This window comes from Tympanuchus pallidicinctus, unplaced genomic scaffold (assembly GCF_026119805.1).
Source record: "Tympanuchus pallidicinctus isolate F22 unplaced genomic scaffold, pur_lepc_1.0 scaffold8, whole genome shotgun sequence".
Taxonomy (NCBI): domain Eukaryota; kingdom Metazoa; phylum Chordata; class Aves; order Galliformes; family Phasianidae; genus Tympanuchus; species Tympanuchus pallidicinctus.
The window spans coordinates 52,672,674-52,685,531 of record NW_026294802.1 but is presented as its reverse complement, the minus strand read 5'-3'; the positions used below and the strand labels follow the sequence as shown (position 1 = coordinate 52,685,531).

Sequence of the window (12,858 nt, the reverse complement as noted above, 5' to 3'; positions counted from 1 at the left end):
GAGCTGAGGAATCTGTCCCAAAAAAATTTACATGGGAAATGAAGTCTCCTTTTTCTGTTTGGCTAAACGTCTGCCAGCCTGCTTTAATTCATCCAGCCAGGTTGATTTGCAACTTTTAGTTTTCCATCGGTTGGCTGTGACCAGGACACTGGGAAAATTTAGCACTTGAGTTCACCCAGCTTCTGCGTTTCAAAATATCCCAGCTCGAGACAAGCAGGAGGAAACCCTTTCCGTTTCGGAACAACCAGGAGGGAAAAGTCTGAACATGAGAGATTTTAACAGCATCAAAATATTTCACATTGAAAACGCCAGCTCAGCTCAGCCCAGCTCTGTGCGAGCTGCTGTGTGCCCAGGGTTTGTCCAGAGCCACTCCGTGGGTGGGACCCCAACCCGGTGGGACCCCAACCCTGCATGACCCCATCCCACTGCAGTGACAAGCAGAGCTGGGGAGCACTGGGGTGAGGGACAGCTGTCCCCATGCAGGCGCTGGAGGTGCCAGCAGCAGGCGAGACGCGCTCGGTCTCTGTGCTTCACCAAAAGTCCACCAAAGCCAAAGGACTTTACTTTTTTTTTCTTTTCTTTTCTTTTTTTTTTTCTTTTCTTTACGAAACAGTTGAGATGACTCAGCGGTTTCTGACGCAATCCCCGTTTCATCGGAAAATTCCTAACCAGCTCCTAGTGGCAACTGATCGCTCCCATAAATCACGCCGTGTTATCCCTGGCCGCAGCAGAGCGGCTTACGCAGCCCCGGCCCCTCTGCGTGAAATCAGCAGGAGCGATGCCATCGCGTCACCGGGAGCAACACCAGCCCTGAAAGCAAAACGCGGCACAGAACAGATCCAAAGCACCACCCCAAAGCCGGGGGACGCGGTGCTGCTGCCGAGGCTGCCGGCAGGTCCGGCATTAATCATCGGCGGCCGGGCTCAGACGACAGGGTTTTTTATCTCCTGGTTTTTGGCGTGAGCGTTAGAAATGATTTGCAGATGTTATTGACTGCTTTTTGGGGCTGGAGTAAATTGAGACAAGATGCACCTGCGTGGAGGGTGAAAAGCACTCTCAACCTGGGGATGGGCGCAGTGTGCTTGCAGAGGACATTCCCAGAAAAGTCCAGGACTGAGCCATGGGAAGATGGAGCACCAGCCCCATGTGCAGCACAGTGCATGAGGGGCAAATCTCAGCAGGGGTGGGGCTCAAATGGTGCAGATGGCCAAATGTGCAGGAAAAGCTCCAGCTAACCCTATCCCGAACCTTAAACCTAACCCTAACCCGAACCCTGTGCTTCACTTTCCCTGAGGCCAGCTTTTCCATCCCAGATCCGTGCCTCGCACAACTCACACTACAAATAAATGGAGCAACAGAAGCTCCAGAATGTTCTCCTGCTGGAGTGGTGACCTTGGAGCAAGGAGCGTGGAGCAGGACCTGCTTCTGGTGGACTGAGTCACATCTTGGCCACAGGATGCCTCCTGCACCACTTTTCAGGCAAAATTGTCCCTTTTCTGGCCCCAGTGCCACGTGGTGTGCTGCAGCATTGCTGTTCCCAGCCCCATTAAAACATCCAGGAGAGCCAGGCTGGAAGAGCATGGTATGGCGTGTGCTGGTCCAGAGCCCCGGCAGCTTTGGATTCACTCAAGGGTGAGACATCTCCCAGACTTTCTTCTTTTCTGACCCTCTCATTCAATAATTCTGCACAGCTACACACAGTAAATACAGCTGTTAAGGCAGTCGCAGAGTGGGGTGAGAGCTCTGCACTGCCAGGACTTTGCCAAGGGGATCAAAATGTGACAAAGCCCCAACAAATGCCCTGGCAGACAGCCCTAGCTTCTTCTCCAGAGCTGTGGCTACGGCCTACCACTGTGCAACTGAACCAAAAGGAGACCAACAGTTGTCCTTTGGAGACGCTCCCGGTCCCTTGCAGAGTGACCCTACGGCACAGTGTTAGGCAAGGCACTTTAAGCTCTGCATGCCTGCATGAAATGTGGACAACAGTGATTTATGTCGTGTTAGCATGAGGGTTTCATCCGTGGATATTTGCAATATGTTGAGTCAAACCAACAAGCCACCAAGCTGCTCTCGCCATCAGATTCCTATTAAAAATGCCTCTGGGAAGTCTGAAAGCCACAAGTGACCGCAGTGTTCCCAGGTATGGTCGTAGCCATAGGGTTTTAATGCCTTTAAAACCACTTTTTTTTTTCTTTTGCTTTAATACTATCTGTCCCCAGAGGACATATGTTCCTGCAGGAACCTGGAGGAGCCTTCAGACCCATCACACTTGGTTGGAAATTTAAGCTATGCAAAGATAAAAAGGCAAAATTACAAAGCTTTTTCTTGTAGTGGAATGTGCCTTGCATGGAGGTTGCGTGGTATTGTGTTGAGGAACACAAGCTATGCAGCACTGCCAACCACAGGCATTCAAAAGTCATGAGTCAGACTCCCCCAAATCCTAAGATTGGTTTCATTCCCTTCTGGCTTCTGAGCCTTTAAACATCACAGATTCAAACTTTTCTCTTCAGAAAATGAGATTTTTGGCCAAGGGGGTCTGGAGCTGAGACCTTCCATTGCCACTGTGCTCCAGCAGCTGCGAGTGCAACAAAACCCTTATGCCCCATGAAACCAGCAATAAACACCACTGCAAGACCCCCACCTATTTCCACCTTTGGCATCCAAGCAGCCCACCCTGAAGCAGAACCAGAGGGGTAAGAGCAACAACAAACAGGTGACAAAACATACGTCCTCATCACTAATGGTGACGTTGTAACAGGCAACGACCAGGTAGAGGGGCAGGGAAGGGTGGAAAACCCAAAAGAAAAAAGCAAAGGTGTCACACACAACAGGTTTATTCAATAGAGAGACAGGAAGCAGGAATCATTAAAGCCAAGCAATAAGCTAAAACGGGGCCAGGCCTCACAGAGAACAGACATTTGAAGTGGCAATTTATTTCACTAATAAGGCTGCAGGTGCAGAAGGGGGTGGGTGGGCACTGCCCCATAGCCAGGAGCATGCCTGGAAGGCCCTTTCCCCACACCTGTGACTTGCAGTCCTACAGAAAGGATGGTGGTTCTATCAAAAGCTCTCTTTGCATTCATGCAGCGGCTCTGACAAAGGCGATGGGAGGGATTTTACCCCAATGCTTTTCTCACCCCTGCTCCTTGGGGTAGGGAAGGCTGCTCCTTCACTCACCCAAAGAAGAATATATTCTTCATATTCAATACTGGCATCGATCCCCACTCCTCTTTCGGTGCATTCTACACTCAACCTATCACCCTCACATTAAAAATAACACAAAACTCTCTGTGTCTCCTTTCTCCTCTGCAACGTCTGAGCTGAAACAGTAGAAGTGCTCACAGAGAGCCATGGTTAGTGTTACCCTGGAAGGATCCAGGCCGGCATACCAGAACCTGGTTTTGGCATCTGGGAACCACTTTTCAGCCATATGTATCACCGTTCTTGTGTGCACTCTGGTCCACACAAAATTAGCCCTGTGGAATGTGAATGTGAAATTTGCTTTCCAGAAGCACTTAAAACGCAGGAGCTAAAATTTGCTCTTTCTTGATTTCCTACCTGTTTAAGAGTGTAGGAACGCAATTCTGACCCTTTGTCCCTTGGGTTCCTTCCCTGGAAGATGTGCAAAGCCCATGTCTAGCACCGTGTGTTGAAACAAAGACCCCGAGGTGAGCTGCCACCTGCCCTGCACGCTTTGCTTTGGGCTCTCTTTTTCAATCCGTGCTGGAACACGTGTGCAAACCAGGGGTGTTTTTTTTCCTTCAGTGCCTACAGTGCTGGCTGCAAATCAAGCACCAGCCCAGGGCGTGCAGCTGGGAGAGACAAAACCCAAAGCACCTGAGGAATGTTTTCTTGCTCCTGAGAGCTCCAGCGCTTACTGCCCAGGGCTGGCACGCGCTGCAGCCAGCAGCCAGCTGGGTTTCCCTTCCCCTGGGCTCCAGCTGTGTTTTGGGCAAAGAAGTGAGGGGGGTTCATGTGACAACGGTTTGATCAGATTTTGAAGCTGTTGCATGACCGCCACAGTCGCACATCCATGCGAATTGTCCCAAGGGGTTGCCATGCATGCAGTTGTGGACATGTGTTCACTTTGCTCCAGTTCCCACTCAGAAGTTGGGTAGTTCTGTGCTAGAGAGATTTTCACAGTGTAAAGGGATCATAGAGGTTTTCACTATTTTTTTTGCAGTTTTGCAGGGGTTGGTGCTAAGCTTGTGCAGGCAGGAGGGCAGCTGAAGACGTGCACTGAGCAGCTCCCTGTGAAGGGATGCTCGCCTGCAGGCCTGACCAGTTACAGAACCACAGAATCGTTCAGGTTTTAAAAGACCTCTCAGATCCCCAACCCACCCCACCATGCCCACAGATAAGTCCCTCAGTGCCACATCTCTATGGTTCTGGAATTGTAGCCCCACCACTGCCTGGACAGCCTGTTCCACTGCATTGCCACTCTTTCAGAACAGCGGTTTTTCATAATATCCAACCTGAGATATCCTATAGAACAGGACCCCATCACACTGTGCCTGGAGGAAGACTGCCAGCAAATCCTCCTATGCCCACACCTTGATACTACTGGGCCATCCTCATTGCACGCAACACCTAAGTGACTCCTCCTCCCTTTCCAGCCTGTCTGGAGGCTTTCACAGTGCCTTTTTCTCTATGTGTTCCCATCAGAGGCACGGGCAAACCCATGCTATAGAGCTCACACAAAGCCGGTGGCTCCCAGCAGCCCACAGCCCCCTTCCAACCCCCACCAGCACAAAGGCGTTTGCTCAAGCTCAGCATTCCTGCTCCCCGCTCATGAGAACAGCTGGACTGAAAGGATGCTGAGAATCCCTGCAAGGCTCCAAGGAAAAGATATTAACCTAGGAGGGGATCAGCGGTGATATAATAAAAAGGCGTAATAAAAGAGAGAAGCCACTGAGTGGATTAGCAGCCCAAATTTTGCTTGGCTTTTGGTCTCCTTCCCTCCAGTTCTCCCACACCATCCAGTGATCTGCTCCTATTCCTCTCTGCAGAGGGAAAGCTCAGTTCTTGAATTTCCATGGGGTTGAGTTTCACCCTTCCTGAGCACCCAGGCACACGCGTGTATGGGCGGCATTTCACACCGGATAGGATGCTGGCTCAGATTTGATGCTGCTCCCATGCTTGTTGCTCCCCAGCGCCTCTCCTCCACGGATAAAAGCCAGATTCAGAGCTCCATGGGTGTGTGCAATAAACGCATGTGCATTACAGCCAGCATTAAGCAAACCGCAGTCGTCGAAGGACACAAACAGCTGGGGCATTGCAGGGCATGGAGCATTTGCTGCCCCAAGAATTTTGCTATCCAGGAGGGAATGGAGTGCATGGGCGGCTCAGCTGTGCCACAGCCCGCAGCTGTTCCCTGCCTGCAGCTCTCTGGACATTTAAAGTTTAAAGCCTTCTCTCCACGTCTGCTTTCTCCTCCATCTCCAGCAGCTCACACAGACCCAGGAGCCGCCGGCCTGTCAGGCACCCATGGGCTCACTGGTGGCCAAACTCCTCCTGCCCACCCTCAGCACTTTGGTCTTTCTCCCCACCATCAGCATCGCGGCCAAGCGGCGCTTCCACATGGAAGCCATGGTCTACTTCTTCACCATGTTCTTCGTGGCGGTAAGAGTGCATGTGTTTTTCCTCCCTTCCAGTGTCAGGAACAGGGGGGTCTCCAAGGGGGTGAGAGGGGATGTCACCAAGTGACCACCAGAATACCCAGTTTTATCTATCTCCCACCGTGTGCAGTGCTGAGCAGTGCGTTCTTGAATGTCCCCATCCTTGGAGACACCCAAGGTCAGGCTGGTTGGGGACATGAGCACCAGACTGAGCTGTAAGTGTCCCAGTTCAGTGCAGGGAGTTGGACCAGATGGCATTTGAAGGTCACTTCCAATTCAAACGATTCTATAATTCTATGGCCCTGTGATTCTTTGAGTGGATGTGCTGAGGGCTGTCCTTAAGGGGACGTAGTGGTGTTTCATGGTGAAGTTAGGAAGGGTCTGGATGTGAAACAGTGATTCAACACAGTGTTCTGGAGCCAATCCTCTCTTTGTTTTACAGCTGGGAAATAGCCACGCTGGACTGAGGGTTTAAATGCCATTCAGAGTATCTCACTATGCTTCTGTCCTTGTAGCCAGAAGCGCACAGTCAAATTCTTGATTTTGCAATTGCTAAGTGGTGGTGTGAGCCATGCTGGAGTCAGGGACTTTTGCAGGGGGGAAGGAAAGGCTAAAACATGCTGCCGAGCTATCGGGGAAAATAAGTTTTACCCCTCCACTGTGGCAGTGATGTGAAAGCCAGCACCTCCTGCCCCCCTTTTGTTCATTTCTCACCACTCATCCTAAGGCATTTCATGGAGCAATTTGTGCCCCCCGCATGGACACAGAGACAGTGGATAGTGAGGCATCTTCCTGGTGCAAACAGCTCTTCTGCAGCAGAACTGAGGGTAAAGCCTACTACGCTTTTATTCCTGAGGATCCATCATTTAAAGCCCCATTTAAAGCACAGTGCAGGGGGAAAACTTCTTCCAGTTCCATAAAGACTCCAGGAGCAGTCAATAAACCCATCCCCACCGAGCACAGCCCCCCTCCCCCCCCCCTCAGCTCCCTCCCAGCTCCCCGGGGAAGCCAGACATCTACGATTTCATTTTGCACTGCTTCTGTGTCTGCTCCACCTTCCCCAGAAGCCCATCGGAAAGTTGGCGTGAGCCTGGAGGGGAGGCGGGACGGATCCTCACCGCGGAGCCGAAATCCTCGCGTGGGGAAGGGGCTGCAGCTGCCACCCGGATGGGGCAGGGAGTGACAGCTGCTGCCATCCCCATTCTTGTCACATCCCCTCCTGGGTTGCATGTGGCCGTGCCCAACAAGTGGCATGATGCCGGCCAGAAAGGCACTCCTTCTCCTTCAGCCCTTCTCCTCCCTGATCTCCAAACACAGCCTGAAGCAGGGAGAGGAATGATGGCCATAGTGCTATCATTGCTAGAAACCACAGTGAGCCAAAGGGCTCCGAGTGATACCCATGATACAGAATAGCAGCATCCTGCTCTGCATGGCAGTGGGGCTGCGCCATAGGCAAGGGGCCAAGCAGTGCTGGGACCTTTCCAGTGCTATGGTGCTTGTGGTGGGAAGTGAGTAGGGCTGGGAGCAGGTAGGGAAAGGTGAGCACCAGGCAGGAGCATTGCTGTGACTGCTCTGCAAAATTTCTCTTGGCTTGGTCTGCATCTGTGCTGCATGACAGTGATTCTTTGCAAATATCCCAATCGATGAGCAACATCCAGTGGACAGGAACCAGCAGACACTAATGAGTGACGTCCCCAGTGTCCAGACTCTGTCCATAGAAACCCTAATTAGCCCATACAGTGACCTGGCATCTAGACGTGTTTCATTGGGAAACTCGTTAGGAATTCTTTTACAAGAATCTTTCACAATTAAAATCAAAACTGTCTGAGCCCTTCCTTCTGCTGGAAGAAAGCAGCTGTGGGTCCCTGCTCACAGCAGCAGTGTGGTCATCACAATGCAAACTCTGGTGCTGCCTGGAAGGCAAAGCAGAACCAGTCTGCAGATAATTTTTAATAGGACAGAAGGGTGCTGGCACTGGGGTGGTTTGCCATTGGGTACGGAATCCAATAGATTCACTGCTGCACATCAGCAACCCTGGTGGATCTGGGACTGTTCTGCTCCTATGGTTTAGCAGCCACACAAAGTCTGTTTCAAACCAACTGATAAGAGGAGGTATATTTTACCTGTCTGTGGGTAAGAATCTAGATCTCTAATGTTTTCTTTTTTTCTTTTTTGAATAGATTTACCATGCGTGTGATGGCCCTGGCTTATCGGTGCTATGTTTCATGCGCTATGACATCCTGGAGTACTTCAGCATCTATGGGACAGCTCTGTCCATCTGGGTGTCCCTGATGGGTAAGCACGGCTCAGGGTCCCTGCAGGTGGGTGCTGGTTGCAGGGCTGTGCTTTGGAGCTCCAACTACATCACTCACCTCTTACAGAAGTCAGTCCAGGCCGTGGTTTGGTCTTTCTTTATGTCATGGAATCATAGAGTGGCTTGGGTTGGAAGAGGCCTTAAGGATCATAAGCTCCAAACCCCTTGCCATGGGCACGGCTGCCTGTGTACCACACATGCCTTGGAAAGTCATTGCACCTAGTGGATGGATGCACACCAAAACCATCCCACATGGTAGCTGGGATGGCTTTGCTCTTTGAGATAAACAGAGCCCTGGAGCCAGCTGTTGTAATAAACTAGGCACTCTTCTTCCATCATTATCTTTTCACATAAGCAAAATTGTTTATTTCAGATAGGCTCATGCAATCTTGTGCTTTGGTTCAAGGAACCAGCAGCACTGGGAGTACTACAGGATGACTTGGTCTGAGACCTCACACACCAGAGAATCTTACTTTTCTCTTCCCTTTCCCCACGCTGTGCCCATTGGTTTGTGTGCTGAAGTTCTTCTAGCCACAGAACAGCCCATGTCCCAAAATTGAGGCATTCAAAGTGCAGAGCTTGCCACTTCCCTAGGCAGCAAGCAAACCAAAGTGGTTTAGTCAAAACAAATCTATCTCCCTAGTTATCAAGCCTGGTCTGGGCCGTTGGAAATTATTAGATCTGATTAGAAAAGGCAGAAAGGTACTCTACCTGCTTTTCATTAAAAATCCCGACTCTGGCATATTCAGGTTTCCTATTCTCACATTCCCTCCATTCTCTATTTTTCCCCTCTTGTTCCTCATTCACCACTGAAACGAGGCAAAATAGGAATGAACACAATGAAAGAACCAGAGAAGGGGGAAGGCTGCAGAAGGGCAGCGAGGCACGTGGTCTGCAAGGGACATTTCTCAGTAGATGACGGCAGGGTCAGGGAAGGTCGGTGCTGATCCAGGCACTTTGGTTCCTCGCAGCAAAATTTCAACTCGATTGCTTCATTAACCGCGTTCAAAAAAGAAATCTGACAGCAAATAAATAAATAATAAAAATAAATAACCCCAGAATAAGATGTTTAAAATATTGACCCGCGGGGAAACAACAGAGATTAAAATGCGGACATGATCCCTTAGCCAAACTCCCTATAAAAACCTGATCCAAGGACATGGAGGTGCACTGACTGCAGCCCAGGGAAGCCTCTGGCTGTGCCTTGTAAAGCCCAGGCGCACATGTGCGGACGCAGACCCTCGGGCACGCTTCCCGGAATGCAAATCCAGGACAGCCATAACACAGCTGTGCGAGCTGGAAAAGCATGGAGCCCACTGGGATCCATAACTTTTATCAGTTATTACCCCATTCTGTGCTAAACAAAAGCCTTCAATAATTCACTTGCACTGGCGACTTCCAGCTTGCAAACCCAGGCAGGTGCCGGTGTCGCCCATCAGCCTGGAGCCCCATCCCCACCACAGCCAGGAAATTCGGGAGGGCTTTGGGAAGAGCAGGAACCAAGCACAGCTCCACCAGCTGCAAGATCCCTGCTTTCATCCCTGATTTTTCGGTTGAGGCAGCAGCAGGTTCTGCCAGGGTCAGCCCTACAGGTGTGCTGAGCTCCCTGCATTTGCAGAGCCAAGGGGAAGGGGTGAATGCACATCCCATCACTGATGGCTGTAGAATCCTAATCCTAACCCTAACCTAAAGCACAGCCCCAGTCATTAAGGTTGGAAAAGGCCTCTGAGATCATCTAGTCTGACCAATCCCAGACCCAATCCTGGGGTCCCTGGGATGAGGCTTGGACACCCCGAGCTGCTCTCCCCACCACAGGAGCAGGAAACACAGCTGAGCCAAATCCATGCTCTTTGCCCACAGCCCTGGCCGAGTTTGATGAACCAAAGAGATCGACCTTCATCATGTTCGGCGTGCTCACCATCGCTGTGAGGACCTACCATGACCGCTGGGGATACGGCATCTACTCGGGACCCATTGGGACAGCTGTGCTGGTGATCACCGTGAAATGGGTGCGTCCAAAGGGCACGCCTGGGGCTCTCCAATTGCCTGCAAGAGGTTTTCAAGGTCCAGCCCCAAGTTGAACTTATCTCTCAGACAGAGGCTGGGTTTGCAAGGGCGCACGCATCCTTAGCTCAGGTTTTGGGGCTGAATGTTGAGAATCCAGCTTTGTGCAAAAAAAAACCCAAAACAACAGAGGTAGAAGGAGCACAGGGCTTGCCCAGTGCAGGCAGAGCCCACAGCCTCAGAGCGTGACTGCAGCTTTGCATGGCTTTGTGTTAGGGTGTTTCATGGCTTGGTGTTAGGGGAGATTTAGACTGGATATAAGGAAAAAAAATTTACAATATTGGTGATGCAATGGCACAGGTTGCCCAGAAAGGTGGTGGGGTTCTGTCCCTTCAGAAATCCGAAGTTGGGGGATGGGGCTCTGAGCACCTAGTGGAGCTGCAGGTGTCCCTGTTCACAGCAGGGCATTGGATCAGGTGGCCTTTAGGGATCCCTTCCGACTCAAGTGGTTCTGTGGTTCTTTGTGTTAACATTGATGAGATCTGGGCATGGAGCCCCTGTGGGCCACGGGTGAGGCTGCTCAGTGTGCTCTGTGTGCTCTGTGTGCTTGCAGCTACAAAAGATGAAGGAGAAGAAAGGGCTGTATCCAGACAAGAGCGTCTACACCCAACAGATCGGTCCTGGCTTCTGCTTCGGGGCATTAGCACTGATGCTGAGGTTCTTCTTTGAGGTACCATTTGCACACTCACCCACACTGATCTCCAGGGGTCATCACCCTGGCTAACATCTGTGCCACAAATAGATCCAAACCGTCCTCATGCCAAGGTGAAGGCCCCACTGGCTCCTGGGTGCACACAGCCTGGCTTTCAACCTCTGCTCCCACTACTGCCCAGTGCCCCTGTTCTGCATGAGAGCTCACACGTCCCACCCACACCGTTACAGCTGCTCCGTGCATTGGGAGCTGTGAGATCCGACCTCGCCGCCATCCCCGAGGGTTATTTTTCAAAGCATGCAGTAATTGCACATTCTAGCAGAACATAAAAATGTCACTTTGCAGCGCGTCCCCCCCCCCACCGCACCCCATCCTCCCTCCTAGCCTTCCCAGCCTCGTCCTTTGCAGGGTAATGAAACACTTCATTCACCAATTGGGAAATGTGCAAATTGGAATGTGTTAAATCCACTTTGCCTTTTTTTTTTTTTTTTTTTTTTAAGGCTGAAAATCGTTTCTTCTCTGACAGCAGGACTCAGGATATCTTTTTTATCCCTTTCCTTTGGGCTACTTGCAGAACCCCCACGCTCTGCACCCACTGGCCCAGTAATGCTTTCCCCTTTGCAGGAGTGGGACTACACCTACGTGCACAGCTTCTACCACTGCGCCCTGGCCATGGCCTTCGTGCTGCTGCTGCCCAAGGAGAACAAGAAGGCTGGGGGGGCTGGCAGCCCTGCCAGGCTCGACTGTTCCACGCTGTGCTGCTGCGTCTGAGCCCCCCGCATGGTGCTTTGCTCCAGAGGATCTTTGCCCACCAGCTCCATACACACCCAGGGCTTTTCTTCTGTGGAATGGTTTGCTCTTTCCACCATCAGCCCCAGCTGATGTGCTTTCACTTTGCTCAGTTCCCCTGGAGAAGCCTTTGCATGGGGTGTGCCCCTGTGCCAGAGAGCTCTGCATCACCCTGTGCGCTCTTGGCCACGTCACCTCCCCCTGTCCCCTCTGCTGGCCTGGGAGGACCAGAGCTTCAGGACCAGTTTGAGCACATAGTTCTCTGTTTGTAACACCCAGAACCTTTTTGTGAGATGTTTGTATTTTTGTGAGATATTTACTATTTTATTTATGCATTCTCTTGATGTAAATAATACTTATTTGCAAAGACTTGGCAAATGTGCAACACCAGCATTTCTCAAGTGGTGCAAATCCCCTCCCTGCTCAATCCTGTCTTGCTCCAGCCCCAAACGCTTTGGGCACAGCCACCCCATCCCCTGCCACACCATTAGCTGCAGCTTTGGGTGCTTTGGCCAGGCCAGCAGGTGTGCTCATAGCAAGCATCCTTAGTATGGGAAGCCCAAGGAAAATGAGAAGGCACAGCAAAGCTCTCGGAGAGGGGGGAGGGCTGTAAGCCTCTAACATCTCCTCTAACAGACTATTTACTATAGTAGAAGTGTATGATTTATTTAGACTGTCTGGGAAATACGCCAAGACTATATGTCATGGACAATTAGAGCAGTATTGATATACAGTGATGTCCACAGAAAGCCCACATTAAGCCTGGGTTCCTCTGGAAGAGAAACCCAGCCCGGTCATTCATCAGAGCCACTTCCTGCAATGGGGCAACGACCAAAGCTGAGCAGCTTTCCAACAAAAACACAAATGAATCACGGAGCCCCGCGTGTCCAGGAGTCACTGGCAAGCTGGTGGCACAACCAACCAGCTGCACACAGAGAAAAGTGTGCCCAAAGGGCTCTGCAGGCACCTCGACCAACAGGACTCGCTGGAGTGCACGCAGCCTCCAGCCCCATCTGCAAGGTGCATGCAATGCTCTGCCTGTCACTTGTTGAGCCATCCTGAGCACATCTGTGCATCCTGAATGCTGCAGGCTGGGGTTCATTGCTTCGCATTCAAACGTTCATCCAGCCTCCCCATCTCTGTGCACATCTTCACCACTGGTGCAGCCATTGACCAGAGGGACTTGAACCCCAAAACACATATGGTGGCTATTTGGCTCTTGCAGGGCAGCAGTGCTGTGAAAGTTCCCCATGGAAGCCCCAGCTGAGCTCACAAGCATGGGGAGAGAGTCGTGCCTGCAAAATGCTTAGGGGAGAGCTGCTGATAAATGCAGTGGGTTATGGTGCCTAAATGCATGTTATAAGAAGGCTGACAGATCCCTTGCAAGCCAGGAGGGCATATGAGCTAAGGTCCAGCTGAGT

The 12,858-nt window shown here is 51.3% G+C and overlaps 1 protein-coding gene across 1 annotated transcript; it reads left to right on the top strand.

The window, feature by feature from the left end:
• Positions 1 to 5,434: 5,434 nt before the first annotated feature.
• MYMK (myomaker, myoblast fusion factor) lies at positions 5,435 to 12,159 on the top strand. The gene is made up of 5 exons (XM_052668639.1): positions 5,435 to 5,622; positions 7,799 to 7,913; positions 9,793 to 9,941; positions 10,550 to 10,666; positions 11,273 to 12,159. The coding sequence occupies exons 1-5, from the start codon at positions 5,488 to 5,490 to the stop codon at positions 11,417 to 11,419; spliced, it is 663 nt and encodes a 220-aa protein (XP_052524599.1). The 5' UTR covers positions 5,435 to 5,487; the 3' UTR covers positions 11,420 to 12,159.
• Positions 12,160 to 12,858: the final 699 nt, after the last annotated feature.